Raw genomic sequence first — 26,258 nt, forward strand, 5'->3', positions numbered from 1 at the left:
CAGGCCTCCCTCATTCCAACTCCATGTGACTGACTCCCAGCATGCCTAGAGGGGTGAAGGAGAGGAGTGACCCGCACCCCACCCAAAACGAATGCCACTCACACAGCATCGCCTCTGGCTGTCGTCTGTTGGCTCGCTTAGCCTGCATACATGTCTGCTCCGTGAGCTCTGTGAAGCCTGAATCTGTTCATGTAGTTTGTTATTGTATACTCTCCCTTGTCCTCTCAATGGCATTGTTTATTGTTTTGTTTTGAAGGTCGAAGCAGGGGTGGATCTTAAGATCCGTTGACCATGTGTCAGGTACAACAGGACTTTTTCTGTTAGGCTAAGGAGGAATGCATGAGGAGGATAAGAGGGTGTTGTCCTGTTGCCATTGTGGGAAGAAATTACATTATTGCACCCATCAACCTCACATCCCACCATGATACTGTACGTGTTACTCTTGGTGTCCCGGATCCTTTGTTGGCACACCAAGCCTTGTGTTTCAATTATGAGTGTAATGCTGGATGTTGACTAGAAACTTTTAGTAAATGTTACATGTTTTTGATAGAAGGTACTTTTATCATCATCATGCTGCTGCTGGTTTCAATTCCACTACTTCCCCTGACAAACTGTACAATTACAGTTCATAGTTGATGTTGATAAATGGAAAATCTTTTACTGACTCCACAATTATGCTCAACCTATTTCATGCCATTTAAGCTGAGCAAAAAACATGACATATTGAATTACTGATAAGGTCCAGTGTCCAAACTAAATGACTTCATCCCTGTTCCATACTGTAGATAATACCACACGGTCAGACATTCCACCAAGGTGACCTAACCAAAGCAGACAGCCTCCAAAGTCAAGCTACTGTCCAGTGACTACCGTTTTAAGCATTTTCTTGCTTTTTTCCAAACCACTAGTTTGATTTAAAGTATGTGTTTGGATGTGTGTATACAACTGTGCATGGTGTAAATCTGCTTGCAAACTCCAGTCAACTGGTACCATGCTCAAAATAGAGGTGTTGTCCCTGGACTGTTCCTGTGATGTGTTACTCTAAACCAGTCAACTTCTCCAAATTCATTGCACAATGCAGATATAAAATCACGTTATATCAGTTTCACATAGGTTTTGATTGAGAAAGATGGGGATACATTGTGTAGATGTTGAAACCGGCACTATGTTTTCAGATGATTGCTGATCTTTTGAAAAGCTGACATTTCTAAAAAGAATTACACTGTGACAAGTCTTGAAGTTGCCTTTTTAATGTTTGTGTTAAGTAAGCTGCTTTATAGGAGGGTAACCCCTTCATATAGGGAATCTATTCCATGGTGGATATTGACAACTGGAATCTATCACCAACTGGTTTGAATGTAAAACTAAACAGATGTGTATTAATTTGTATATATCTGCTCTCAATGAATGGAACCTGGGTCTCTTGTGAAATGTCTTACATTGTAGAGACATTTTCCCTCTTCTCAGATGTATGTGATGAAAAGAACTGATATGAAGGCATGGTTTTCATGACTTTTTATTTCAATGAAGTGAAGAGCCAATATGGAATTTAGTTGTGCTTTATTGTCTGTTGTGACATTAGTACATTCCGTTTTCATACAATCCTTTTGGAAATCTTTCAGTTGAATCTTAAGGATCCCTGCCTAAGTAAGAAACACTACATCAAAATACAGTTAGTCTTACATTTACTTAATCATTAAACATCATTCTGAAGATTATGATTCAACAAAATACTATTAATTGGAATGTCATTGGAATGATGAGAAAGTTAAGTTTCATCATGTTAACAGCGCCTTTGGAGTCATAGTGTGTATTGCAGGCACACACTAAAACTATATCAAGAAACTATTTTCATCTCAGTCTCACTAGTCTTTGGAAAATGCTTGAATACCAGTAGTTGGATTACGCCCTCTGGTGGCTCCAGTTTATATTTGCACATTTCTCTGTGGTCCTGTTGTTCTGTTTGTTGTACATGCAAGACATTTGGATTGAGCCCCCAGCCAATTCAAACAACAGATTCAATCTGCAATGTGCTTGATTCAGGTGATTGTATTTCTCTTCTCGTTGACAGTCCGCTTAAGCCCTTGTTCAAGTTCCAAAGTCTTGTTTGTAAATATTGCTTTTCACCCTTTTGTAAATAAAGCCAAATATGTTTAATAAAGACAAAAGGGGTAATACCACTCGAGGACTACTGTTGTTTGAAGGCAACTGCTGCTGGTGATTGTTACTGCTGTTTATTTCAAGCATGATTCCCTCTTTCTAACTACAACCGTTCCTTCCCCCCAAATCCTTCACATCTCCAGGTTCCACCACTTGAAGGAGAACAGTTCCCTGCGGACATTGGAGCCACAGTGAACCTCTCCCTGCCTTTTGTGGTAGGAGGCAAAGTCATCAATGTATGTGCAGCTGAGTCCCAGGCCCCCCATGAGGGAGGTCATCTCTGCCTCCAGGGCACAGCGGCCGTCCACCTTGGGCCCAAACGGCTTAGGGATGCCCAGGTTCTTTCCCAACACAATCATGTTCACCTGGAGGTAGAGACATATGCCTAAATTAGGATCTGCCTCTTGGGCTACTTGGGTAGTAGATGACTTGAACATACTCCCTAATCACATGTAGAAAATCATCACAAAACTACAAAGCTGATTTGGCAGCATTTTTGAGAGGTTTGCCATTCTGTCATATAATAGGTCCAAAAAAATATAGTAAGAAGTACTTTTGGCCTGGGTTAGGGGTCAGCATGAGGTGTTCTAGTGTAGAACCAATGTAGTCTCACCATGTCTGGGTAGTAGGCCACTGCCCTGTTCCCCCCCGTTACATGGAAAAGGATGGGCAGGTCAATGATGTCATGGTCGTCTAGACCCAGCTCCCTCTTCAGGACATCCCTGTTCCAGTCTATACAGCTCTGTAGGATGGCAGCATGGTTATTATACCAAGCCATGCAAAGCTCTGCTAGCTTCTGAGTAACTAGTCAATCTGGCCTCAATGTTTCCCTCACCTGGAAATAGTTGTTGTCTGCCTTGAGTTTCTCATCACTCAAAATCTCATCTAATGTAATCTCTTCTGCTCCAAGACCTGTTGGGATCGAAAAGCTGAAGTCGGTGTTGATGAGTAACAAATACAGTTATTACTACAGTGAAACACACTGAGACGAGTCCCCTAACAGAAGGCCTACCATCAAACATTTTGGCTTGTCCATGCCCATCATTCTGTAAGCCCCTGAATAGTTTGTAGCTTGCATCGGGGCTGGCGAGCAGAAGCCGGAATCCCTGCAGAGAAACGGGGGACAAAGACAACATTGGCTGTACGCTTCCTTTGACATCCTGAGAGCTTTACATTATCACATAACCACAGGGCAGCCAAAGCCTGTGTAATGTCCAAGTGCAAATAGATGGGATGAACAATTCTGGTGCTCAAAGGATCTCACTAATGTCTACTCTAGATTACAGAGCAATGTCATTTTACTAGTGGTTTTTGAAAGAGTGAAAAAAAATGTTTTCCTTGAGAAGATATGTACCTTCTTGTCCGGAGCTGGGACGAAAGTCATGAATTCATCCACATGCCCAACCGTGAGCCAATCAGAGAACAGTGCAATGGGCTCCTGGACTTTCTGAGCCCACAGGAAGTCTTGCACTACTTTGGTCATGTTGCGGCCCTTAGTCGCCCTGAAAAGTCAAACAGCCTTATCACCACTGGCCACAGACTTATCTGAATGTTCCAAATACTCATTAACAAGAAGGAAAGATAGATATCGGTATCTAAAAAAAACTGATTAAATTACCCTTTACAGACAGTCTTTACGGTATGTTGCCTGTCAATTTGTTTTATCTGCGTGTGTTTTTTAGAGCATTTTTAACACATTCTTGCCAGAATAAGCCTTTTAGATGTAGATGTAATAAATCCATGAATATACACCATTACATTATTCATTCATTTTAGGTCCTAAGATACATTATAAGACTAATAAAATGTATTTTCAAAATAATAGAATGGCATATTTTGAGTTACTGGTCTATGCAGCCTATTTGCTACATAGCTGCACCATGCATGAAACCAATATTTATTTTGTTCATTAAACCGACAAGACACACTTAGGCTACCCTGATCACAGTCAACACACATATAGGCTATTGTATAGTAAGCTAAGAATATAATGAAAAATAACAGAATAAAATACAAATAATATTTTTCCCACACAACTTGCATCATGGCAACGTGTGGATCTGCTGTCATCAACAAAAAAAACATATTTTGAAACAGAGCCCAAGGCAAGCCCATGTGTTTTAAGCCACACTTCATCTTTCCACCCTCACTCCACTTTGTTAGGGAGCAGGTGTAGGGTCTCACATTGAGAGTAGGCCATCTTCATCATAATACTGATAGAAAATAATAGCAACCTATATTTTCAAAAGCATGTGAGTCTCATATTCATATTTCACAATCATATTACACAACCTCTGCAGGCTTTTGGAGTTGCCTACACACGATCAAGCAAAATAATAGGCCTACACTTGATTTAGGCTAAATTATTGCATGCTAAATGTTTCTGATCAGTGATAGATGAGCTATACCAGCTGATCAGTGCTAATAAATGAGCTAACTAGACAAGATGATCATGAGCCACACTCACCTCAATTTAGCTAACATTTCCACAGCCTAATTGTAGCCTAACCAATATCAAAACAGAGATTCAGTGAAAATAAAAATATGACTTGATCAAGACCCCAACTTGTCTCAAAGCAGCGCGAAACGGTACTGAAATAGTTGACCACACGCTAGTAGGCGTTTGCTTCAAATGTAGGCCTATTATAAGAATTTGATTATTTTGGGAATTTCAGTAAACAACAATTTGATGCCTTCAATTGCATTAGCCTACTTTATTACAATAATTTCCACATTCAGTGATATTTATTCTCACAGTAATTCTTTATGAATCCATCCAGTTGTGGTTAAGAAAACACTGCATGTGGTGGGCTATGCGAAGAGATGGGTGAAGTGACATGCCTTAGTACATTTCATACTAAGCCGTTGGCAGAACTTTACTGCAATCATGACTAGGTCATTTGGCGAAAATAAAAGTAGAGGCTTTGTCGCCGGCAATACCTTTCATATATAAAGACAAGTCTGCAAAAAGTTGGTGGGATGCTAAAGTTGGAGGAAAAACGTCTTGATTTGAAATGTGTATGTTACACTCACGTGGGGAAGGCCACTCCAATGATGATCCTACCCAGAGGGTAGTTCTTTCCATTTACAGTGACTGGAGGGCTAACCTCCAGGTTACCAAACGAGTCCAGGCTGCTCACTTTCTTGTCATATGCTGTCCTCGTCACATAGCCAAAGTCTGGGCCCTGAGGGCACCAGGTAGAGCAAGGTTAAGACACAGATCCACCACACCGCTCACAATTCAGAGATAAGTACATTTTAACTCCAGGTGTTGTGAATGCCTTTTCTTACCAGTAGCACATCATAAGGGAAGTCCTGTAGGGCTCCGTTTCGGGGGGAGTCCAGAACAACAGGGAAACGTTGGTGAGGAGAGTCAATGTAGCCGAACTCAATCTCATCCTGAGAGAGAAACCTCCATTACATTTCTATACATTGTTTTTAGTGCAGTTAGAAACAAGACACCGGTCTTTGTTCTGATGTCTTTCATTTAAAGAAGAGGGTATCTAGAATTTAAATTGACAATGATTAGCATTGATGAAAAAGCATATGGAAGAAATGTTGTTTAGATTGAAAAAAGGTTGGAATTGGAAAGTGATGAAATGACAAAGAGTTCAAGCACAAAATGGCATGAAAGATTACGAGCTGAATCCCACTGCTTAAAGTACCTGCATCCAGCGGTCTCCTCTGTTCATATCCTCAGGGCAAACCTTCAGCTTGTACCCACTGTTCTCCACCAGCCTCCTCATTCTCTTTAAGAACTGGTCGTTATCAGTTGTGCTGGGTTACCAAATGCACAGAAACACTTGTCTCAGTACGCTTACAGCTGGCATCATCAACATCAATGCCATCCTCCTCATCATCATCATCATCACCTCTCACCTGCAGACGAAGACCTCCACAGGGTTGAGTGTGTTGGGTGTCATGATCCAGGGAGCCACTCGGAACATCACCCTGTCTGTAAAGATGGGCGTCTCAGGGAAGCCCTGGCAAAAGAAAATAACAAAAACATGAGAGAGTCCAGGATAGAGATATATAAACTTGGAAGTTTTAAACTAGAAAATTACATTTATTGAAGTAAATGTGGTGTGCTTGCTAGTCTTGAAGTATTTATGGTTGTGAAATAGTAGTAGTAGTAGTAGTAGTAGTAGTAGTAGTAGTAGTAGTAGTAGTAGTAGTAGTAGTAGTAGTAGTAGTAGTAGTAGTAGTAGTAGTAGTGTGGCAGTAGTAATGGTAGTAATAGGGTTTTCATAGGCTATGTGTTAGTTATAGTGACCTATTTTGGGGTGGTTTGTAGGTGTGGAATTATTATAGTAGGTTATAGTGGGCTAATATAGTAGGCTAGAGTAAGTACTATATCATCACACGCCATATGTGTTTTTAAGCTCTCAAAATATATTTTGGGGAATATTCTGAGTTTTGTGGCAGTGATTTTGACTATTGAAGCCTGCATTCCGCCATTTAAATTAATGGGGACACAACAAGCATTTTAGTTTATGAAGTAGGAATGGCAGCAAAAAGCTGTGTTGAAGCCATCTAAGTTCAGTCAGTCTACCCATGCCAACGTTGGGATGGTGTTTGTAGCTTTAACGGTTCAAGAGCAGAGGTGAATCCAAATACTTCCTATTCAAGCCTATGGAGCTTTTATGTACATTTAAAATGGTTATAGTTCAAAAGTATAAATGGTATCAAAAAGCTGTATACAAGCACACTATTCCAGATCGGTCTGCACCTTTTAAAGTTTGAATGGTGTTTCTAGCTTAAACGGTTGAAGACTAGTTATGACCTGAATTTTTCCCATTCAAGTCTATGGCCATTAAATTGCATTGGGATTTATGCAAATATGGTTGTAGCATGAAAAGTATAAGTAGTATCAAACATGATTTTTCAAGCACACTGACCAGTGGTAGTCTACACATTCTAACGTTGTTTTGGTGTTGGTAGCTTTTATGATTTTGGCGCTAGAGGTTCCAGTGGAATAATAAGAAGTATGAACAGTTTCTAAAGTTGTGCCACACCTAACAAACAAACAGTAAAAGTGTTAAACTACAACGTACCTGAGAGCTCGGCTCCAGCATGCTGAGGCAGATGCTGATTAGGCCCTCAAAGTCTTTGTCAGGGAACCTCAGGCCCTCAACGTAAAAGTTCATCTCAGTGTTTCCCCCAAGGTAAGGTACCTCCTTGGACAGATCCTCACTGCCCACCACTAGTGGGTAGTCCTTCACAAAGCTCTTGTAAAACAGGTTTTCTGCTGCAGTAAATAATGTTTTAAATGTAAATAATAGGGCTGGCAAACAATTAAAGCTGCAATATGTAACATTTTCGTAGACCCGACAACATTAACATAGACATGTGAGTTATAGATCTGACATTTGCATTAAAAGCAAGTCTAAGAAGTGGTAGATCTGTTCTATGTGCGCTATTTCTATGCTTCGCGTTTTAAAGTTTTGTTTTTTGCATCTTTTACTTTTGGTTTTGTACACCAGCTTCAAACAGCTGAAACAACAATATTTTGGTTATGGAAAATATATTTCACAGCAGTTTAGATGGTACAATGATTCTCTACACTATACTTGCTTGTTTTGTCACAAACTGAAATTAACTATTAGAATATTAGCAACCAGGATATGGCAGAGCGATTTCTGCATAGTGCATCTTTAAAAAAATATATCTAGATAATCACAGGGTGGCAGGTAGCCTAGCGGTTAGAGAGGCGAACCAGCAACCGTAAATTATAATCCTGGGTCTGACAGGGAAAATCTGTTGGGAAGTGAGCTGGCAACCGGAGGGTTGCTGGTATCAAATCCTAGATACTGTTGAGCCCTTGAGCAAGGCACTTAACCCCCCACAACAACTGCTACACAGGCACCCAGTGTGGCTCCAACCTGTATGTGTCTCTTTCGGAGGGGTTGGGATAAAAATAAATAAAGTGAACTCAATCACAAATTCAGAATTTGCTCAAATGAAACTGTAATTTAAAAAATGTCATACAAAAAACATTGCAAGAATATTGACATCTTGATTTTGTCTTAAGTAACGGTTAGCAAATTGGGGTAACTTGATAAAGCACACTTTCATTAACCTCTTTAAACTCCCATTAATATAATATTCAGCCATAAAACTATAATTGTACACACATTGTACCTCACGTGTCAAACTCATTCCACAGAGGGCCGAGTGTCTGTGGGTTTTCGTTCCTGCCTTGTACTTGAATGATGAATTAAGGTCACTAATTAGTAACTCCCCTCACCTGGTTGTCTAGATCTTAATTGAAAGGAAAAAACTAAAACCAGCAGACAATAGACCCTCCATGGAATGAGTTTGACACTCCTGTTGTACATACATGGACAGCCACACACACCACATACAAGATCTGAACAGACTGGACTCATTACATATTTTATTTGACTCACTCAGGGTTTGGTGCATGCCTGCCGTGGAACTGGTCCTAAAGACCCTCACACACTCTGCATCACCCTGGGAGATGTGCATGGTTAGCTTGTAGCCTTCTGGGAGTTTGGCAGGGCCACTGGTCCGCAGCACCATGGGGGACATATCTTTAAGATCTGACATTTCAAAATATTGGCATTATTGTACATCAAGTGTCAACCCATCAACCACACAAGACACAAGGATCCATCTAATCAAACAAGACACACTCCTAGCTCAGGCATTTTGTATTTAGCCAAAACAAACACCTACATCACTGCTGTTCCTCTCTGCTGAATCCACACAAGCGACAGAGACCTGCAGCCTTCAAATGTTGATTTATTGCAATGCCCAGCACTGTCAGCCTGGCTGTCAGCTCAGTAGACCAGGATGACTTGGCTGTTGTTGTTATATACCTGAGACTCTGGTGACCTCAGCACACTCACTGTCCAGCCTCTTCCGATAGGTGTGTTCTGAGTCACAGTTGACCAGTAGGATGGCACCGTGGCCATTAGGCCCCCACATCCAGGATCCCTGAAGTGAGATGAACACTGTCATTCAGGGACAAAAACAAACACTGCCCTGTCGAATTAGCTTTTCCCAATGTGTTTGCAAGAGGTTAGATTACATTTACAGCTGAGTGGAAAAGTACTACATTCAATTGAATTTCTTACGAATGAATTGGCAATCTTCCATGAACACTAGTCTTCTGACATGCCTATTCATGTTAGAGCGTCTCCTTCTGAATCCTGCTGTGATAGGAGAGAGAGATAGTGACCTCTGTGCTGAAAGCGACCTGCCTGGACAGACCCAGCAGATATAACTAACCTTGTTGGGGTTGTTCCTCTCCACCTGGCCATCACGATCAGCATCAACATCCAGGGAGATCTCTGCAAGATAGACAGGGCCTGGGTACCACTGAAGCTCATAAGCTGCTTTAGGTCTGGAGTAAACCAGTGAAATATACATTAAAGGGGCAATCTGCAGTTCAAACAAAGTCGCTGACACTGTTTTGGTAAAAGGTGGAGGGATGGCGCTAAAGAAATGTAACCACTAGAGAAATGTAACCAGAAATTCATAGACAGAGATGACCATCCATGATATAAAATTATAGTTTTAACCATGTTTTGAGACCATACAGTGTTTTACATTTCCATTGCTTACAAACACTGGAGTAAAACAAGCTTATATTTTGGGTTCTGATGGAGTATGACAGTTGACCTAAGCTAATGAGGTATTATGAGTTATATTCTTCAAAAATCAATGGATATACAGTATATCATTATCATTAATTTAAAGATCCATAAATGGATGTCGCAATCTCAGATTGCCTCTAACACACACATTTACAACTGACAGATTTACAGTACAAAAGGTATGGTATTAATGGGGTCAGGGTAGTGTATATGTGTGTGCTCTCCTGTCATCAGCATGACATACCAACAGCGGTGAGGTGAACGACAGCTTTACCCAACACCTCTGTCTTCTTTCCATAATACATGACTGATAGCTGCAACAAAGGAGAACATTTACATAGTCACAGGTAATACAATCTCTAGACCAAAGCAGTGGTTGTGTTTTGATGGGGGTCTTCAATGTTATATTCCTGTCCAGATATGTACAGTACATTACTTCAGTGGAGAATCTGGACACCTGGCCCATTTTGGAACTGGCACTGGCTTAACCTCTTATGGATCGGACTCTTTTTGTCAATTTTCGCCTAAAATGACATACCCAAATCTAACTGCCTGTAGCTCAGGACCTGAAGCAAGGATATGCATATTATTGATACCATTTGAAAGGAAACACTTTGAAGATTGTGGAAATGTGAAATTAATGTAGGATAATATAACACATTAGATCTGGTAAAAGATAATACAAACAAAAAAATATGCTTTTTTTAATAATCTTTGAAATGCAAGAGAAAGGCCACAATATAATATTGCAGTTTAGGCGCAATTTAGATGTTGGCCGCTAGATGGCAGCAGTGTGTGTGCAAAGTTTCAGATTGATCCAGTGAAGCATTGCAATACTGGACTATTTTATATCAAATCTGCCCAAATGTGCCGAATTGGTCAATTGATACATTTTCAAGTACATAACTATAGAGAACATACAAAAATGATATGGTAATACAAAATGTAAGTTTACACACTCCCGGGAATGTCATACATGATGGATCATTAGCTTATACACTAACTTTCACACATCTAGATGGCCGGGCAGGGTTGGTGTGGAGCCAGAGACAGCAGGGGTTCAAACTGTAGAACCCAGTTCCTACATTTTAATATAAAAATTGATTTTATCAAACATAACTATGCTACATTTTATCTCTGGGACCCGTAGGATGACAAATCAGAGCAAGATTACTGAATGTAAGTACATTATTTACCTTCAGAGGTGAATGTATCAAACCAGTTGCCGTGATACGTTTTTTGTTGTTGTGCGTTCTCCTCAAACAATAGCATGGTATTTTTTCACTGCAATAGCTACTGTAAATTGGACAGTGCAGTTAGATTAACAAGAATTTAAGCTTTCTGCACATATAAGACATGTCTATGTCCTGGAAAGTTTGCTGTTACTTACAACAGTCATACTAATCACATTAGCGCACGTTAGCTCAACCGTCCCGTATACGGGACACCGATCACGTAGAGATTGACATACCCCTGGAATCCCTTATCAATCGAACTGGCACTGTGGTGTACCACTTCACTTTCCAATGTTTGACATTTCTCTGGTATCAGGTTGAGACAGCGCCACATTGGCATTATTTCCATGTGGTTTGCACGCCACTCTTGAGAGGAGCTGTGGATACTTGTCTTATTAACAAACTTCCCTGCAGCGTGTTCAGTCACAAGAGGGAACAGTCAACTCTGGATTCTTTGAATATGATTTCACATACTGACGTCTCAGGGTAGCTATCATGGCTGTGCTTGTGGCCTACTTCACCTTGCTATCATTTTCCACTTCGCTGGCAGTGTCCATGGTGATAAGAAGCACTGTATTCCCATTGAAAGGGGCGGGGATTGGCCCACTCTTCGCTGGGGGTGGGGTGATCCAGTACTGCACACTGGGGCTGCATTTCACAGAGAAGTACTTGGAGCTGGGAGGGGCACTCCTAGGGGAAAAACAAATACATGTGACAGTTACACATCACATCCTGATGCTTTGATTACACAAATCTATAGCAATAACAGAGACAACACAAGATAATATACTGTACCTATAGTGCAGTGGACCACCAGGAGTGAGTACAGTTCATAATCTCCTATTTCCAGAAGCAACGGGTGGAAGTGCTTGTTCTAAAGTTACATTGCTACAGTCATCGTAGAGGTATGATGTCTTCTACATCCTTCTAAAATGAGTCATGTAACAAAGTGGGAGAAATACTGGACTATCAACCTACACTAGTATAATTTCACAAGAATACTGGCAATGAGGATGTACTTACAGTATATATAAATGTATCAAACAACATCTCAAGTTGTTTATACTAAGTATGACACCTGTTTATAAACATGAAGCTTGGGCTGTAAAAGCTAGCACCTGAAGTCCAGGGCTTCAGGCTGGACCAGGGAGGTGGTCCACGCCAAAGGAACATAGAGTTTTTCGCGAAAGGATAGTATTTACCAGAACAACAGAGTCTAAGCTACTCTAAACAATACCACAAAGAGAAATGCCCCTTTAGAGGTAGCATTTAATTTTTACACACACCAATGTTATGAAACCATCTGTATCTGCTGTGTAATAATATCTTGTGGAGTCTCAGATAAACTAACCACAGCCTCAGAGGCACGACAGGCCCACAATATTGTAGCGACCTTAACTCAACACCTAGCAAGCTCATCAGTTCAGACCTCTTGGCGTAACGGTTAATGTGTTGGCTTCACAGTCGCTGGATCTGGGTTCAAATCCCAGTCAGAATTCCCTACGATATGTTTCTTTCTTCAGGTTGGTGGTTTGTGTTGGGCTTACCACTCTTTTCTATCATGTTAACTTCGAAATCATAGGCCATAATTTCTCATAACCCGTCTAATTCACTTGCACTGTATCTTTGCCCTCGATTGGCAAGGCTGGTGTCATATGAATTGGCAGCTTGTAAGGATAACAAAATAGTCTGTTGACTAGCAGAAAGATATCACTGATGCAGACTCCCTCCGTTAAGAACATGTGGTCTGACTCCTCCGCTGAATACAAATGCCATCCACAAACAGTCCTTTCAGTCCAATTTGAGGGAATTATCCAACTATTTATGCAATTGGAATATCCCAAAAGTATGACAACAAAATAGTCAGTTGATCATGTAGCCTAATTAGTCATTTGAAAATATATTATCATTTGACATTTGATTGAACTTCTTAGGCTAATGAAATTTAAATAATGGCACCACCACTTTACATGAGACAAATTGTCTATAGTAGTGATGACCTTGCGACAGTGGCTTGCTTGCTGCTACTCCTTCACTCTATTATACAAAATATCTTTATAACTAAACCAAGATGGGAACAAATGAGTCATAGTGGGCAGAACAAGCAAGGAGGTGGGCAGAGCCAAGCACAAGCTAGCGAGATCCTGTTGGTGCGTTGTAGCAGACATATTTCCTTTAGGGAACGCCTACTCTGTGAAGTACGCAATAACTAAATTTGCCTTTGCACTCCTTCTAAACAATGCATTTTTTTACAACTTTACCAAAGGGTAAAGTCTACAAACCTAAGTCCACTCTGTTCGTAACAGATTCTAGTTTTGAGAACAGAAAACTGTATTGAGATCAAATGTTTAAACGATGAGAAAATTAGCAGGATGTCGGCCAAAATCCATCTTGTTCCATTTTCTCCCACTGCCTGACTCTTTGCGTCCTACTCACTACCATATTTGGTAGTGAGTGGAAACGCCAAGCGGATGCTTCACATTTACACATCCGGTGAAATATCTGTCTCATTGTTCTATCTGTGGTTATACAGTATTGGCAGGAAGTAATTGCATGCTGCTGGCACAGACAGAGATACTTTTGAGGAGATGGGAAACTCCATTGGAATTGTACTAACGCCAATTGTGTATGTTGCCCACGCGTCGTTAATGGGCCGCGCAATGCATTCTGGGCGATTCTTGGACAAGAGCTCTCCTTCAAGGAATGAATGGGAGTCAATCGGGCGCTAGCACAAAAACCCAACATTAGCATGAATTTCGTCAACAAGAAGCACAACATTACAAATATTTTCCGAGACGTGAGATAATTAACTTATTCTCTGTAATATCATCTAGCTTTGGAATCATGACATTATGTAGGCAGGTTTCTCGACTCATACCCTGACTTTGAGAAGGGATTGCGTGACGATTAGCTTAGCAACTGCATGACGCAGCATTACAACGTGAACGCGATTGGTCGACAGTCTGTTGGGTGGGGCGTTATAGAGCCCCACAGTGGAGGTGTCATAAAACCCATAAAACCTAGCAGCCAAACAGGGAACTGGTTCCAATCATTTTTCTGCCATTCTGTAACTCAGCTGGTAGAGCACGGCGCTTATAATGCCAGGGTAGTGGGTTTGACCACCCATACACAAAAATGTATGATGCACACATGACTGTAAGTCGCTTTGGATAAAAGCGTCTGCTAAATGGCATATTATTATTATTGTTATTATTATTATTATTTTCCTCATAGGGAATTTTAGTAACACTTAAAACAAGGGCTGTGTTTCATGTAAGCTTACCCTGGCGTGATTTTTTGATAAACATGTAAATCTCTCTCGGACAAGGTGCCTTTTATCAATATAGTCGGCTCTATTTACTCTCAGTTTCGAAAAATGCAAATTAGCATCATAGTAGACATCATGGAAGACTACAAATCCCTGCAAGCTCCTGCACCTTATCTCTAGCTGACACCTTTACTAACAGGTATAGTGTCAATTTAAAAACAGTTCACAGAATTGTCAATTTAAAGAAATGTAGCCAATTTATTCATTACTAAATTTAGCTAACATTTGATAGTTAATCCAGAGATTCTTACCTTTGCTACAATTCGTCAGTCTCGTCCAGATCATCATGGCACTTGTACTTCTTTATGATAGCCACATTAGCAGCTAATTAGCGTTTCATTTTAGGGGGGTATTTACAGGCAAATATATTGATAAGGCACCTTGTCGTAGAGAGATTTACACGGTTATCAAAACGTCACGCCAGGGTAAACCCACATAAAACACAGCCCTTATTTTAAGTGTGTCTAAAATCCCCTATGGGAAAAATGAATGGTGGAAAAACTATTGAAACCATTTCCTTGTTTGGCCGCTAGGTTTTATGGGTATTATGACTCATACTGTGGTACTCTAAACGTTCTTCCATTCACTGCCCAATGGGATTCCTATCTCCTCCTTTCTCTAAAAGTAATGTGAATAAAGGATGGTTTATTAATAGGTCATATGCGTTAATAGGCCATCATTGGGGTTTTATTAATAAAATAAAGTAATCATTAACATACTAAAAACAAATGTAATATACACAACCAAAATATTTGATTTAAGTAAAGTCATGTGAATAAATGATGGTTAGTGCCTAATAAGTGATAGTAAGGGGCAGTCACTACCATTAATTGTTTTATTTTGTGTTGTTACAGCATTGAACCCACATAATGCATTTATTGTTTTAAAAAAAATCTAAACCGAAATTAAAAACCGTGATTATTTTTCAAAAACTGAACAGACCTCAAAAAGCACTAGTTGCTCTACACTACAAAATATAAAATGCCAAAATGAACACTTGCAAAGCATTCTGGGTATTATTCTAATGAGCTCCGCCCCCAGCAAACCCCATATTTCGTTGGTCCGGACCAAATTTGAACCAATCATATACGTCTAGGTTTCAAAGTTTGGACAGCACAGTACAGCACAGTACATTAGAGCACAGTAGTTTAGTTCAGTACAGAAGAGTACAGTACAGTAAAATACAGTAGGGTACAGTACAATATAGTACATATCCTGTACTTTACTGTACTATACTAGATTGTACTGTACTTCACTGTACATTACTGTGCTCTACTGTCTACACTTGTGAAACAAGTTTGGTTCAGATTTAGTCTGGACTGGATGTCTGTGGACGTTGAAATCAAGGCTGGTCCAAACCGGACCAAAAAACGACATCTGTGGACGTTGTAATCAAGACAAGGACGGACACAACACATTTCAACGTCCATGGACGGTGCTCACTAGGCGGTTACAAAATTAATGCTCTGGCTTAGTTACTGTACTGCACGCAACCAGCCCCATACAGAATCGGCAATGGAAACATGTGGCACAACATTGTATCACATAGTTTCTAAACCTAGAGGCGCAACATCGCAAGACTTCCGGGAAAGCTTGCGAAACAGACGAAACAGACCACGCCGGGGTTTGAGAAGTCAATGAGAAGTGAAATCTTTCCTTAGTTGTTAATTATCCCAATATCTAAAAAGGCACAACCTAGATTTCAGACAATGTCTGAACTAGTTGAACATGCTATTACTCAAACCTTGTGAAAGTGACAAACTGAAATGTGTTTATTTTCGTCAAAAACAACTTTATAGCGAAGGAGTGCCTTTGATGGCCTGCACATGCGCAGTTCGGCGCGAGACGACCGTTAGACCCGATGACGTGTTTCTACGCATGAGTTTATCTATATCTATCTAATAATAATAATAAAAAATAAAAATAAAAAACATTGTAAAGTGGTTGTCCCACTGGCTATCATAAGGTGAATGCACCAATTTGTAAGTCGCTCTGGATAAGAGCGTCTGCTAAATGACGTAAATGTACAATGTAAATCCAGCCAACGTCGCCATGACATCGCCTACAAGTGTGATCGGGGATTTCTATTGGAGAAGCAATTTTACCCCATATTCATACTGTACTGTCTTTGATTGTATCTTAATTCTGCAATATGTAACTTTTTGGGAGACCAGAACAAATTGACATAGAAATATGAGTTATAGATCTGTCATTCTCATTGAAAGCAAGTCTAAGAAGCCGTAGATCTTTGTTCACCAGCTTCAAAACAGCTGAAAATACAGTATTCTTGGTTATGGAAAATATATTTCACAGCTGTTTAGATGGTACAATGATTCTCTACACTACCCATATGGGAAAGTAATATGGCAATATAAATTATGTTTTATATGGGCATATATGGTGGAAACATATGCCCATATATGCTTATATACTGCATGTATCCACACAAATAAGTACATACAGTATGTCACATATGTTGACATATACAAGAACTGTCAGTTTTTATATGTGACATATTTCTGCCTTACACACACACACACACACACATATAAAATACTTATATGTAGTCCCCTCTAGCTCAGTTGGTAGAGCATGGCGCTTGCAACGCCAGGGTTGTGGGTTCGTTTCCCACGGGGGGCCAGTATGAAAATGTATGCATTCACTAACTGTAAGTCGCTCTGGATACGAGCGTCTGCTAAATGACTAAAATGTAAATGTAATATGTTCATATACTGTATGTGTGACACAGAGTATTCAAATGTTTATTACATATATGTCACAATATGTGTTAGCATATGTTACGGGAGCATTATTTCAGTGATACTTGTAGTCCTGGTAATAAAACGTTAGAACAAACGACACAAAACACTAAACTTAATCCTATTACATTTTTTTTTCTCTCATCGCTTCTCAATTCAGCCATTTTACTGTTTTAAGTCGTTCCCACTTTGTTGCACCCGGGAAGTGCTTTATGACAGCATCTTTGGGGGGAAAGCAACAAACATAAGACAAAGAGCACATGTAATTTGTGTGTATTTGTATTTCTTTTGTACACATTTTTGTACACGCTGCTATTTCCCTGTTTTGCCTTCTTGCCAGGTCGCCCTCACAAAATAGGTTTTTACCTCAATGGGTCTTACCTGGTTAAATAAAGGTTAAATATTTTTTTTTAAACATAAAACAGTAAGGGGTTGGGGTCATTAAAAAAAAATAGGAAAATCCTTTATGTGAAAAGTATATTTCCCTGTTTTTGAGAGGAGCTGCGCTAACCTAACGACATGCTAACTTCAATAATCTCCAAACTGCCCGCAAAGACATACAATTTTTTTCCCATGAGTTCGTCTGACTGGGTAAGTAAAAAAACAACCTAAATCTCAAAATCACTCAGTATTTAAAACATGTCAGTGTCTGGAATAATATTCACCATTCTTTCTGCCATGAGTCATTTATAAGTCATTATTTTTAAAACAATATCATGACGACACCCGCACACTTTCAAATGCTCATTTGCAATCGATTAACAAAAACCTACTCACTAATTACTGTGGTCCCTTTTTCAGGATCTAATCCATCTTTTTTTTTCAAATAATTATCCAAAGTCATAATGGCACAGCAAGATATTTAAATTTGAGTTAGGTCTGAAGATGACTCTGGCTTAGCTGTACAATGCTACATCCTCTGTATTTAAAATAGTCATATAGCTAATACATTATAGAGTGGACTAAGTTTTGTAGACTTTAATTTTTTATTGTGTTATTCTATGGGCTAGCCTTGCTTAGCCGCAAACCCAATCATCTCTATGTCAAGATCGCTAACAGTTACACACTATCAATTTACACATATAACCTTCACAGTTTCAACATAAAAGTTAAGTAACACTCCAATAACCATGTCGACTAACATTTTCTATAGATAATGTGCTTCTTCGAGTGTTGATGAGGGGAGGGGAGACGCAAACCGCGGTGGTAACAGGCATTAACAATTCCCAATGGATATCCTTGTAGGACTCAGCACAAAATAGTGATTTACAACCTATACAGTCATTGATTAACACAATATCTAAACCATGTTTTATAAATACAATGTGATTCTATAACCTTATGGGCAGCCACATTCATACTTAGATTTGTGTGTTTTCAAAACTTGTAGATCACAAATTATAAACCTACAATAGTCTACACCATCTCAATTTTAATTTCAAAATGAGCTGGCAATTATTATCTACAGTAGATACAAGAAACAAAGTAGTCATAAGGTTGACTAACACTAAATGCAATTAGAAAATAATTCATACCTATGTGTGAGATTTATATATTGTTTTTCTTATAACTGTCATGTAAAATTTCAAAGCAATAAATGCATTGAGAAAAAAAATTACGAATGTTCCGAGTACATTTTGCATGACGAAAATACATATCACTGTTATAATTTTTTTGTATGGGGGTGTAATTTTATCAACCAGGAAATGGCGGAGCGAGTTCCGCAAAGTGCACCTTTAATTACAGAGTAGCATGGCCCTATAGCCTACAATTTCGGAAACGCAAAAAATAAAGCAAAATAGACTTATGCAGCGTTCACGTGCTAGTCAAAACTAGGAAACCGGGGACAAACTGGGCTACTGGAGATAATCCATGTATGTGTCAAATTGTATGTGTCACATGCGCCGAATACAACTGGTGTAGACTTTACTGTGAAATGCTTGCTTACCAGCCCTTCCCAACAATGCAGAGTTTAAAAATAGATTACAGCAGTGTGTTTAATGTCAAATAAATTGTCGCCTACACTAGCTAACAATAATAGGGCTACCCAGCTACTACAGTCATACATTTTCGTCATTTAGCAGACGCTCTTATCCAGAGCGATTTACAGTTAGTGAATGCATACATTTTCATACTGGCCCCCCGTGGGAAACGAACCCACAACCCTGGCGTTGCAAGCGCCATGCTCTACCAACTGGGCTACAGTTGTCTTAAGAGACAATTCTATCTGGATGGGGTAGCATTGACACGCTTACCTGATCAGGTTCACTTTCAACACTGTGCCGACAACGTAAAGAGCCCTCGAAGTTTTCTCAATGTCGAGGCGAAATGTCCGTTGATACATCTGGTCTACTGCGTTGTCGGTGGCTATTCTCTTATTATTAAAGTGCTGGAAGAGATTGGGGTGCCCGGTCAAAGAAACGTGCTCCTGGGAAACATCCATGGTGATAGGCTATATTGCAGAGAAGCAGAATTATGGAATGAGACTTGGCGGTGGAGGGTTTATAGGTCTAAAGTTTGGCCCAATTGTTGAGGGGGTGTTTTACTGCTTGTAATTTGAGGCAGATGAGGCTGCAAAAGATCTGTGCAGGAGGACCAGCTGCAGCAGAGGGATTCATGTAAAACCAAGTATCTCAATTACATTTATGGTGTATCCTCCATTTGCTCCCATAAACAAATCCCAAACATGGATTATTTCTACTGGCTCATAGGCTACTTGAAGGTTAAGGAATCATCTTACTATTACTTAAAAACGTTATCTTTATAGCTCTTAAAGAGACAACCAAACATGTAATGATTTCACTCATTTCTGAAAGTTAGTCCCACACATTTTCCATTTTCAATTGCTCATCTCTCATTGTAGAGCCCTATCAGAACAAATAACCAACATACACCCTAAAAGTGTGTGTGTGTGTGAGAGAGAGAGAGAGAGAGAGAGAGAGAGAGAGAGAGAGAGAGAGAGAGAGAGAGAGAGAGAGAGAGAGAGAGAGAGAGAGAGAGAGGTTAGAAGACACACACACACATAATTGTAACTAATATCTTATGTTTGTTTTTCAGAGGCTGTGATAATACGATTCCCAGGTGCCATCAAGGGGCAGCTTTTGGACACCAATAAATTGCAAAGATCTGCTTCCAAAGCAGAAATGAATGATTATTGATAACTCCAAAATACCTAGTCATTGTTTTGTTAGTTTTGTATTTTAACCAGCTTACTTACACATAATATATTCCAATAGTTTAAAGATATATGATGATTAAATATATTGGAATACATTTGTCAGTTGAAAGCAAAATGTGTCTATATACCATACATTTACTTATATTTGTTTTATGGATGGTCACAGTACCTTGTCAAACTGTATTTATATGACATATATTTACTTATATTTAAATATACACTACCAGTCAAAAGTTTGGACACACCTACTTATTCAAGCGTTTTTCTTCATTTTTACTATTTTTTTTACATTGTAGAATAATAGTGAAGCCATCAAAACTATGAAATAACACATCAAAATATATTTTATATTTGAGATTCTTCAAATAGCCACCCTTCTTATTGGTGTCCTTTAGTAGTGGTTTCTTTGCAGTAATTCGACCATGAAGGCCTGATTCACACAGTCCTCTCTGAACAGTTGATGTTGAGATGTGTCTGTTACTTGAACTCTGTGAAGCATTTATTTGGGCTGCAATTTCTGAGGCTGGTAACTCTAATGAACGTATCCTCTGCAGCAGAGGTAACTCTGGGTCTTCCATTCCTGTGGCGGTCCTCATGAAAGCCAGTTTCATCATAGCGCTTGATGGTTTTTGCGACTGCACTTGAAGAAACTTTCAAAGTTCTTGAAATGTTCTGTATTGACTGTATTGACTTGTCTTAAAGTAATGATGGACTGTCGTTTCTCTTTGGTTATTTGAGCTGTTCTTGTCATAATATGGACTTGGTATTTTACCAAATAGGGCTATCTTCTGTATAACTCAGTCAGGAGGGATGGATCGAGGATGTCCCTCCTAGGCACCCAGCACCGTTCCTCCGGACCGTACCCCTCCCACTCCACGAGATACTGGAGACCACTCATCCGGCGCCTCGAGTCCAAGATGGTCCGGACCCTGTACACCGGGGCCCCCTCGATGTCCAAAGGGGGCGGAGGGGTCTCTCCTATCTCATCTTCTTGGAGTGGGCCAGCTACCACCGGCCTGAGAAGAGACACATGGAACGAGGGGTTAATATTTTTGTATTCAATAGGCAGTTGTAACCTGTAACACACCTCGTTCAATCTTTTCAGGACTTTGAAGGGCCCCACAAACAGCCGACCCAGCTTCCGGCAGGGCAGGCGGAGGGGCAGGTTTCGAGTCGAGAGCCAGACTCGATCTCCCGGTGCGTACACCGGTCCCTCACTGCGGTGGCGATCGGCGCTCGCCTTTTGTTGACGGATGGCCCGCTGCAGATGGACATGGGCAGCGTCCCACGTCTCCTCCGAGCGCCGAATCCACTCGTCCACCGCAGGGGCCTCGATCTGGCTCTCGTGCCACGGTGCCAGGACCGGCTGATACCCTAAAACACACTGGAAAGGTGTTAAACCGGTGGAGGAGTGGCGGAGAGAGTTCTGGGCCATCTCGGCCCAGGGGATATACCTGGACCACTCCTCCGGCCGGTCCCGGCAATAGGACCTCAAAAACCTACCCACATCCTGGTTGACTCGTTCAACCTGCCCATTGCTCTCTGGGTGGTACCCCGAGGTAAGGCTCACCGAGACCCCCAAGCGTTCCATGAACGCCCCCCAGACTCTGGAGGTAAACTGGGGACCTCGGTCAGACACAATATCCTCGGGGACCCCATAGTGCCGGAACACGTGGGTAAATAGGGCCTCGGCGGTCTGTAGGGCAGTAGGGAGACCCGGCATTGGGAGGAGACGACAGGCCTTGGAAAACCGATCCACAACGACCAAAATGGTGGTATTCCCCTGGGAAGGGGGTAGGTCGGTCACAAAATCCACCGAGAGGTGGGACCATGGTCGTTGTGGAACGGGCAGGGGATGTAACTTACCCCTGGGCAAATGTCTAGGCGCCTTACACTGGGCGCACACCGAGCAGGAGGAGACATAAACCCTCACATCCTTAGCTAACGTTGGCCACCAGTATTTCACGCTAAGGCAGTGCACTGTCCGGCCAATACCTGGATGTCCAGAGGAGGGTGATGTATGAGCCCAATAAATAAGACGATCACAAACCTCGAGCGGAACATACTTCCGCCCCACAGGACACTCGGGGGGAGTAGGGTCGGCACGCAGTGCCCGCTCGATTTCCGTATCAACCTCCCATACCGCCGGAGCCACCAGACAAGACTCCGGCAGTATGGAAGTGGGCTCAATGGACCTCTCCTCTGTGTCATACCGCCGGGACAGGGCGTCTGCCTTACCGTTCTGGGACCCTGGGATGTATGTGATCTTAAAAACAAACCGGGTCAGGAACATGTTCCACCTAGCCTGACGAGGGTTCAATCTCCTAGCTGCCCGGATGTACTCCAGGTTACGGTGATCGGTCAGAATGAGGAAAGGGTGTTGAGCCCCCTCAAGCCAATGCCTCCACACCTTTAGGGCCTGGACTACAGCTAACAGCTCCCTGTCCCCAACGTCATAATTGCGCTCCGCCGAGCTGAGTTTCTTAGAGTAGAACGCACAGGGGCGGAGCTTAGGTGGCGTGCCGGACCGTTGTGACAGGACTGCCCCAATACCGGTCTCGGACGCGTCTACCTCTACTTGGAATGGTAAAGAGGGATCCGGATGCGCCAGCACCGGGGCCGAGGTGAACAGGTTCTTCAGTTTGACAAATGCCCTGTCCGCCTCAGCTGACCACTGCAGACGAACCGGACCCCCCTTTAACAGGGACGTAATGGGCGCTGCAACCTGTCCAAAGCCCCGAATAAACCTCCGGTAGTAATTAGCAAAACCCAAGAACTGCTGCACCTCTTTTACAGTGGTTGGAGTTTGCCAATTACGCACGGCCGACACACGATCTACCTCTATCTCCACACCAGACGCGGACAACCGATAACCCAAAAAGGAGACAAACTCCTGGAAGAACAGGCATTTCTCTGCCTTGACATACAAGTCATGCTCCAACAGTCTTCTCAACACTCGGCGCACCAGGGCTACATGCTCAGCTCGTGTAGAAGAGTACACTAGGATGTCGTCGATGTACACTACCACACCCTGCCCATGCATGTCCCGGAAAATCTCGTCAACAAAGGATTGGAAGACTGAAGGAGCATTCATTAGCCCGTATGGCATGACGAGATACTCGTAATGACCCGAGGTGGTACTAAATTCCGTTTTCCATTCATCCCCCTCCCTAATGCGCACCAGATTGTACGCGCTCCTGAGATCCAACTTTGTGAAGAACTGCGCTCCGCGTAATGACTCCGTCATAGTCGCAATCAGTGGAAGAGGGTAACTGTACTTAACCGTGATCTGATTGAGACTACGGTAATCAATACACGGGCGCAAACCCCCGTCCTTCTTCTTCACAAAGAAGAAACTCGAGGAAACCGGGGAAGTGGAGGACCGTATGTATCCCTGTGCCAAGGACTCGGCTATGTAAGTCTCCATAGCCGCTGTCTCCTCTTGAGACAGGGGATACACACGGCTCCGTGGAAGAGCCGCTCCTGTTTGGAGATTTATCGCACAGTCCCCCTGTCTATGAGGTGGTAGCCGTGTTGCCCTCGTCTTGCTGAACACGAGTGCTAAGTCCTCATACTCAGGGGGAATGCGCATTGCGGGCACTTGGTTCGGACTCTCAACCGAGGTTGCCCCTAAGGAAACACCTAGACATCTCCCTACACACTAGACCACTCCATAAGAGCCCTCTGTTGCCACGCAATGGTAGGATCATGGGTGCGTAACCAGGGAAGCCCCAACACCACGGGGTACGCAGGAGAGTCAATCAGATAAAACTGAATGATCTCCTCATGACCCCCCTGCGTCGTCATAGTAAGTGGTGCTGTGACTTCTCTGATCAGCCCCGACCCCAACGGCCGGCTGTCTAAGGCGTGGACAGGAAAGGGGGCTTCTACCGGCCGAAGGGGAATTCCAAACCTATAACAAAATGCCCGATCAATAAAATTCCCAGCTGCGCCTGAATCTACTAGCGCCTTATGCTGGGAATGAGGTGCCACCTGTGGAAATCTCACAGGAATACTCATGTGACCAACAGAAAGCTCTGGGTAAGTGGGGCGCCTACTCACCTGAAATGACTCCCCAGTGTGTGACCTGTTGTCCCCTCTCCCAGGAGACCCTCCCCAGCACCTGGCCGCGGTGTGTCCTCCACGGCCACAGTTGGTGCAGGGGGTGGCCCCCCTCGGGTTCTCTCTCCTCCTCTCTCTAGCGCCAGCACCCCCGAGCTCCATGGGAATCGGCTCGGAGGTGCTGGAGGGTGGAATGGTCGGCCCCCACTCGGGACGTCCGCGGGTAGCCAGCAGGGTGTCGAGACGTATGGAGATGTCCACCAACTGGTCGAATGATAGGTTGGTGTCCCTGCAGGCCAGCTCCCGACGAACGTCCTCTCGTAGGCTGCACCGGTAATGGTCGATGAGGGCCCTCTCATTCCACCCCGCATCCGCCGCTAGCGTCCGGAACTCCAGTGCGAACTCCTGTGCGCTCCTCTTCCCCTGTCGGAGGTGGAACAGACGCTCCCCTGAAGCGGCGGGAGAACTCCGCGTAGTTGATGGTAGCGGCGTCTATTCCCCTCCATTCGGCGTTGGCCCACTCCAACGCCTTGCCGAATAGACAGGATATGAGGGCGGAGACGCTCTCGTATCCCGAGGGTGCTGGGTGTATGGTAGCCAGGTAGAGTTCCAACTGCAGGAGGAACCCCTGACACCCGGCTGCAGAACCGTCATATGCCCTCGGGAGCGAGAGCCGAATGCCACTGGGTTCCGGTGCTGAGAGAGGAGGACTGGCCGTTGGTGATGGGATGGAGTAAGAAGGCGTAGGCACCTCTCCAGTCACCAACCGGCGCAGAGTGTTGGACACCTCGTGTGTTGTTCTGTCAAAAGAACCGATGTGGATGTGGTGGAGGAGTCAGGCGCAGGACACAGAGGATTCGTCCAAAAAGACTTTACTAGTCCAAAGTGCAACAAAACAATACACGACCTCGAAAACAAACGGAGGCGAGGGAATTACGCAACATGCGTAAAACAATAAACAAAACTAACAGAGCGCAAACACGCAGCTCCGCACGACAGGCAAACAACAACACACAATCTAACTAATACAAAACAGGGAACTTATAGGACACGTAATCAGAACACAAACAGACACAGGTGTACAAGACAGACTAAAGCAATCACACCACGAAACATACAACGGTGGCAGCTAGTACTCCGGGGACGGCGAACGCCGAAGCCTGCCCGAACCAGGAGGAGGAGCAGTCTCGGCCGAAACCGTGACAGCAAGTTCTCCCACTTAAAAAGATGAGAGAGGCCTGTAATTTTCATCATAGGTACACGTCAACTATGACAGACAAATTGAGATTTTTTTTCTCCAGAAAATCACATTGTAGGATTTTTAATGAATTGATTAGCAAATTATGGTGAAAATTAGTATTTGGTCACCTACAAACAAGCAAGATTTCTGGCTCTCACAGACCTGTAACTTCTTCTTTAAGAGGCTCCTCTGTCCTCCACTCGTTACCTGTATTAATGGCACCTGTTTGAACTTGTTATCAGTATAAAAGACAACTGTCCACAACCTCAAACAGTCACACTCCAAACTCCACTATGGCCAAGACCAAAGAGCTGTCAAATGACACCAGAAACAAAATTGTAGACCTGCACCAGGCTGGGAAGACTGAATCTGCAATAGGTAAGCAGCTTGGTTTGAAGAAATCAACTGTGGGAGCAATTATTAGGAAATGGTAATCTCCCTCGATCTGGGGCTCCACGCAAGATCTCACCCCGTGGGGTCAAAATGATCACAAGAACGGTGAGCAAAAATCCCAGAACCACACGGGGGGACCTAGTGAATGACCTGCAGAGAGCTGGGACCAAAGTAACAAAGCCTACCATCAGTAACACACTACGCCGCCAGGGACTCAAATCCTGCAGTGCCAGACGTGTCCCCCTGCTTAAGCCAGTACATGTCCAGGCCCGTCTGAAGTT

The 26,258-nt window shown here is 42.5% G+C and overlaps 1 protein-coding gene across 1 annotated transcript; it reads right to left on the reverse strand.

The window, feature by feature from the left end:
- Positions 1-440: 440 nt before the first annotated feature.
- On the reverse strand, positions 441-19,583 carry LOC311134298 (protein-arginine deiminase type-2-like). Its single transcript, XM_084167933.1, has 16 exons — positions 19,360-19,583; positions 11,539-11,707; positions 10,027-10,096; positions 9,415-9,476; positions 9,003-9,120; positions 8,571-8,723; positions 7,215-7,408; positions 6,040-6,143; positions 5,826-5,937; positions 5,452-5,559; positions 5,194-5,345; positions 3,515-3,662; positions 3,173-3,266; positions 2,996-3,072; positions 2,774-2,902; positions 441-2,525 (listed from the first exon to the last, which is right to left on the reverse strand). The coding sequence occupies exons 1-16, from the start codon at positions 19,545-19,547 to the stop codon at positions 2,292-2,294; spliced, it is 2,112 nt and encodes a 703-aa protein (XP_084024059.1). The 5' UTR covers positions 19,548-19,583; the 3' UTR covers positions 441-2,291.
- Positions 19,584-26,258: the final 6,675 nt, after the last annotated feature.

The sequence above is a fragment of the Coregonus lavaretus genome, assembly GCF_964263955.1.
Source record: "Coregonus lavaretus genome assembly, chromosome: 8".
Classification (NCBI taxonomy): Eukaryota; Metazoa; Chordata; class Actinopteri; order Salmoniformes; family Salmonidae; genus Coregonus; species Coregonus lavaretus.

Bases quoted from the DNA above. Each gene is read 5' to 3' on its own strand.
- LOC311134298 (XM_084167933.1), bottom strand. From the start codon at position 19,547: ATGGATGTTTCCCAGGAGCACGTTTCTTTGACCGGGCACCCCAATCTC. The intron at 10,097-11,538 runs GTGAAGTAGGCC...CCTTTGTTGCAG, and splicing joins AAGTGGAAAATGATAGCAAG to CTATCAGTCATGTATTATGG. The intron at 2,526-2,773 runs GTGAGACTACAT...CTCTACCTCCAG, and splicing joins TGGCCTACTACCCAGACATG to GTGAACATGATTGTGTTGGG.